The following is a 5,755-nucleotide window of genomic DNA, read 5'->3' as shown; positions in this document are numbered from 1 at the left end:
TGTGGGCTCTCGGCCGCTCCTCGGTGCAGCACAGGCCCGACGGCCTGGCGCAGCCGAGTTTGCCTTGCCCCGCCCCCCGGGAGGGGGAACCCCGTTCTCCTCACGCCTTACTTGCCACTTGGCTTTCCTAACTAAGCAGAGGAGAAATCTATCTTTAATTTTCCAGAATAGGGATGCGTGGCATGATTGTCTTCCTCCTTAAAATTGCATGGGGACTCGTACCACGGCCGCGTTGTTTATTTGCTTTAAATTAATCATATTAGCTAAGCTGGCAGACACTGCAAGAAAAAATGACTGTGTAGTGTTTTGTAGAGTTCAGTTGCACACTGTCAGTGGAAAAAAATGAAAATACAGATGATCTTTGTGGGTGTTCTGTTCTTCCTAGTACACCTCTACCAGCTGGACATCACGGTGAAACAGGGGCGTAATAAGGTGCGGGAGATGTTCATGAAGAATGCCCATGTTACAGATCCACGGGTGATAGACATGCTGGTTATTAAGGTACAAACAAGTTATTCCCATTTTGTTGAAGCTGCAGAGAATGTGAGAGTGGATAACTGGTGGTGAGTGTAGTGGAGAAGAGGGACAGTTTTATATCAGCTCATGCTATGGAGTAGTTGTCTATTGCAATCCAGATTGGTTTATCTCTGTCAACAAACCTGTCAATAAGGAATCAAGCTGCTTTAGCATGCAGAGGAATAGGGTCTTAACTCACCTAAGTCAAGAGTTGCTAGAATACAGATTACTGTCCCGCAGTGTACTGCCTCTTCCAGTTGGCAGATGTTTAAAAGAGGAAGTGTATGTCCAGCAAAACAGTAGTTTAACTACTGTGTGGTTTGGCTTTTTTTAGAAAACAATAGCAATCAAAGAAAGGGGAAGAAGGTGCTGCTAGCTAGTTTACCCTTAAAAATGACCTTTCTACTCCTTACAGTACTTCCTTAGATTGGGACGTGGTTTTCTTCACCAATTCTCAAACACACACTAGAGTGTCAGTACTTGGTGGGAGGCTGGCTTTGGGTGGCAAAACACCTTGAGTCTGTAACACATCTGGTTATGTCTGGTGTAAAGCAGTAATCAACATACCAAGAATAGGGCAAGGCTTCAAAACGGGTCTGAGCAACAATAACTGACTTCTGCAGTTCTAATGGATTAAAAAGCTTCCAGCCAAGGACTGCTGTGCTCGCCTGTTTGAAGACTGTCATTACATCATGGAAGAAAATCTGGAAACAGAATCCTAGATAATACAGTAGGTGACAATTCCAGGCAATATCATTCTGTCCCATGCTGCCATCCTCTGAAATCAGTACAATAATTCACAGAATGGAGTCATGAAGAAGTTATGATTAATACCTCTGTAGTAGTGATACTGGTGCAAAGCCTTTAGCAGTAATTTTACTTAGTTTTACAGCTAATTTGCCGCTATTATAAAGGTGCACAGAACTTAGTAGTGTTATGCAGACTTTTATGGCGGTGCCAGTCACGAGAGAAACAAGCCAGCTTCTAAGAAGGGGGCAGGGTCCCTTCCCTATTCCACAGGGCTGAGAAGTTGTGCTGTAGAGACAAGGGACTTGTTAATATAGGACATGAAGCATTAAAGTCACAAGGCAGAAACAGTATGTATATCAGTGTCACAATATAGGTGATGCAAGCAGTCTTCAGGAGTAAGAGTTGTTGATGCAGCTATCTTAAGGGTGTTTCTAAGTGCATTCAAATGACTTTCATAGCGCTGTATAGTTGGAATCAGGCTCTGAGAACTAGTCTAAAATTCTTTTGTCTGTGTGCAGGGAAAAATGGATCTTCAAGAAACCATTCAGGTATGGAAGCAGAGGACTCACATCATGAGGTATTTCCATGAGACGGAAACCCCACGACCTAAAGACTTTCTGTCCAAATTCTATGCGGGCCATGATCCCTGAGAGATTGACTCTGTGTTTTCCTGCCTTGTATTACAAATAAAGTGCTATATAGTAGAAAAAAAATCTGTACAAAAAGATTGTATAGTATATTAGGAACCTAATGGCTAACTCTGAATCCAGAGTGTGTGCAAGTGGATATGATCTGTACGAAGAGCTGATTTCCTAACTTTTGCCATGTGTATTTTCAGTGCAGGGAGTTTGTCCCCTCACTTGCTGTGGAGTGTCTGCTGAATAACCACAACACAACCTGGCTGTGGGGCTTTTTGCTTAGCTTGCAGCCCCATGCATAGGTGTCTGCTCTGTGGAAGATAGATAGAGCAGAAAAGAGCAGGCCTTCAGAAAAGCCAGTGTAGTTGTATTTCTGCAACTTGAGAAATATTCCATCTGTGTTCATGCAGTGTTTTGCAATTTCATGCTGTGACTTTGTTGACCTTGTGTTTTTTACTTGGACACTAGTCTCTGTTTACTTCCTTGCAGAGAATGGCATAAAATCCAATAGGCTGGTAAAGCCCTCTGTGCAATAAAGAATCAGCAGAGTCCATTTCCCTGCTGTAAAATGAAATTACCTGGAAAAATGAGGTTTCATACTGTTGTCTAGAATAGAGGAGCTCTGTAAGAGCTTCTGATGCCTAGCAGAAGACAGTGTCCTACCATCACCACCTTAATTGAATAGGGAATTACTAGCTCCTTTTTGAAAAGGGTAAGGAGAATTTGTTAATTTCTTCACTGGTCAGAATGGGTTTTCAGCAGGTAGCTCGGTGCTGGCGCTCCCCCATGCGTGATCAGCATTGCATCTTTATAGTACGCTCAAACTTCTTTTTATCCTTGCCCAAATATTGGGCCTTTCTTCCCCATAGGAGGACTGTAAAGCAGCAATCTTCAGGGAAATGTGTGTATATGGGTACCTGGGGTGTTTATAAGTCCAGGGTTGACACAGTCAGGAAGGGCCAGTACAGGTAACAGGATAAAGCAGTGATAAGGGGTTTGGCAGTGTAGAGGACAGGAGCAGGAACATGTTTGGCTCCCAAGACCAGATGAACTGGAGCAACCACTTCTCGGGCAGCCTTGGGGAAGGAGGAAGCAACTCGGATACAGAGTGACTCAAGAACCTGCCCGCTGCCTTCAGCTACAGCTGTTGAGGTTACTTAGATTGCAGGCTCCTTTTCAGTAACTACGCTGGAGAGTTACAGAGCAAATACCAAAAGCAGTGCCAAATAACAAGGGATCACATGTGGCTGTTTGAACTATACACCATGCTAATGTGTGCAACATTAAAAGAAACTTTTTAACAGCCACATGAATACTGACAGGAAAAGCGGGCTGTCAAGAGTAGAGGCCAGCTCTAGTGGCCAGAAACCATGAGAAAGACACTGGGGCAATGCTGGCTTAAAAAAGAATTAAAAAAATAATTTGACTTTAATGTTTCAACGTATTTGAGAAAACAGCTGGTCTGATGTGACTGAAGATGCTCTACACATGCCCTAGCGGTAAAGATGACCTTTTAAGTCTATTTAGGGATTTAATTGCAATAGTAAACACATCTTTGAAAAGAAGAGTTGAAGTTTCTACACAGTAAGAAAATAAATGTATTAGGGCTTATACAGAAGGAAGGACTGAGTTACCTAGGAATTACTAAGGTACTTAGAGCCATAGCATTCAGATAGCTTTACTGTTCCTAGATGAAATGCTATAAAACACATCACCTGAGTTAGTTTGTCACTTACGATCTTAACCTTCTCAGAACTTTAACTATGCAATGATAATATTGTATTTAATCCCCAGTGGAGTGAAATTAATGATACAGTCTCCATCAGACACACCTGCAGAGTGCTGGGTTGTGAATCAACATTATTTGAAGTGCAGTGCCAGTGTCAATATGTACCCCATTTGTTTAATGGGGCTGTGTTCTGAGGCTGCTGCTTTCTCAAGGAGTCCTGTTGTGTACTGCACATTAGCACTGAATTACAGAAAGGACTCAGAAGAGGAAATAAATATGAAGAGAGCCTCCTCACCGAAACAGACATATGAAGGTAGAAAGATTATACAGAAATGCTAGATCATAGGCACATAATCTATAAAAACACAAGACCAAAGTCATACACATCAATCGCTTGATCTTTAATTGCTTCCCATGTTGCTAATAAAAGGAATCCCAAGCAGTCCTTGATGAGGAGAGTGTGTGTGTGTGCAAGGATGCAGGGCCTATCAAGCACTTCCTTCAACCCTGATCTACATACAGGCTTCCATCATACAGGCACACACAGGACACTCACTGGCAAAGGGGATACAGAGCCCCCCGTCCCATTTAGGAAGGACAAAACACAGGTGACAGATGTTGGAACCATCACTTTGTCAATGGTTTCCTCCCTTCTGATCTTCCATTACAGTTCTGCAAACAGAATAATAAGCTATTACTCTTTAGATAATACTGTACTGAGCTCCAGTCCATACCCTCCCTGCGAACCACACACGGTAGGGGGTTACATAAAAGGAGTTTGTAACAGGCCATTGCAGTTTTTACAACCTCTTCATTCTCTGTTTTTAACTGCACAGTACATGCTGGAAAATCCCTTTATCAAATGGAATACATCCACCAAACCGATCACAAAACACCACTATTTACAACAACTTCTTTGTTCTATAAAGAAATACACCCAAACTCAAGTCTTTACACAAGGGCAAGCCAAATGGAATAACATGAAATGGAGGGAAGCGTAGTGTAGTGTAGTTAAAGGAAGAGCAGAAATAATTCACCTTTATCTGATGAGTCTGAATGGTCCAACTACTCCAGATATCAGTGTTGTAACACCCACCGGACAGTTTGTTCTGATGGGTTCTGGAGTTCTCTCACATAGTTCACCTCTATATCAGAATTTAATTATCTTTTAAAATACCCATTCTGTCAGTTAGCAGAAGACTTTTAAACAGGTAAACGTGTAATATCACTGAAGTCCTTTTCTGTCTGCAGTATAGACCTTTGCTGACTACAGTTTATTTCTGATTCAAATTACAAGACCTAAAACATGATCAGTTTATTACGATCTCTGACGAACGTATCTCACATTCAGCTACCAGTCTGGCCTACTCCAGCATAAAGGAACTGAAAAGTTAATAGCCAAAGGCAATACAGCTGCAGGTGTATTTACTGTGTGTTTAACTGCAAATGCATCTTTCAAAGCTGCTGCTGTCTGTATTTCCCACATTCTCCTCCCTGCCCCAAGCCAAATGGGAAGCACAAATAATTAGATTGCTGGTGATGCTAATGACATACCCTTTAATCATCATCGTCGTCATCCTCTGGGACAAAAATATCATGTTCTTCAAGTAGGGCTGCAAAGTTCTTACTGATCTGAGTCCCGACATACAGGAAAGGGATCACAACGCTGAATACTCTGAGGAGGCCGAAGGGCGTCTGCAAGGAGTCAGTTGGAAAAGATTGATCTTTACCGGCAAGTTGCACCGTGGCTGAACCCACGTGCTCCCAGCTCCACAAGCGGCAGAGGTCCCGAGAGAAGACCGGATTGCCGTCCCTAGGGCCGGACTCGCAGTCACCGCATCGCGTTCTCGTATACAACCTCCGACCCCGGGAGAGGAAGAACACGCGGGGAGCTCGGGGCAAGGAACACTAGTGGCTTAGGGAGGGAGAGCCGTTGCCGGTGAGAAACGGCTGCGCACAGGCGGGTGTTTATCTCCTCCTTGCGGCGCTGGAAGCACCTCCGGGCCAGCGCCGCCCCTCTCGGGGGAAACAGGCCGGGCCCAGGGCCGCCCCGAACCCTCAGGGCCGCTCCCTTCACCCTCCCGCTGGCGAGCGCTTCCGCATTCCCGCCCCGCCCACGGCC

The 5,755-nt window shown here is 44.1% G+C and overlaps 2 protein-coding genes across 2 annotated transcripts; one reads left to right on the top strand and one right to left on the bottom strand.

Annotated features, from left to right (window-relative positions):
- Positions 1–385: 385 nt before the first annotated feature.
- Positions 386–1,916, top strand: NDUFA6 (NADH dehydrogenase (ubiquinone) 1 alpha subcomplex, 6, 14kDa; the record flags this gene model as incomplete). The annotated part of the gene is made up of 2 exons (XM_010293634.1): positions 386–501; positions 1,785–1,916. Coding segments are annotated over 2 exons (248 nt in total), but the record flags the coding sequence as incomplete, so codon positions are not given.
- A 2,104-nt stretch (positions 1,917–4,020) lies between these two features.
- On the bottom strand, positions 4,021–5,328 carry SMDT1 (single-pass membrane protein with aspartate-rich tail 1; the record flags this gene model as incomplete). The annotated part of the gene is made up of 2 exons (XM_010293633.1): positions 4,021–4,305; positions 5,188–5,328. A coding segment is annotated over one exon (138 nt), but the record flags the coding sequence as incomplete, so codon positions are not given.
- Positions 5,329–5,755: the final 427 nt, after the last annotated feature.

Source organism: Phaethon lepturus, unplaced genomic scaffold (assembly GCF_000687285.1).
Source record: "Phaethon lepturus isolate BGI_N335 unplaced genomic scaffold, ASM68728v1 Scaffold33548, whole genome shotgun sequence".
NCBI lineage: Eukaryota > Metazoa > Chordata > Aves > Phaethontiformes > Phaethontidae > Phaethon > Phaethon lepturus.
The sequence above is the reverse complement of the archived record's forward strand: the minus strand, read 5'-3'. Positions and strand labels throughout refer to the sequence as shown.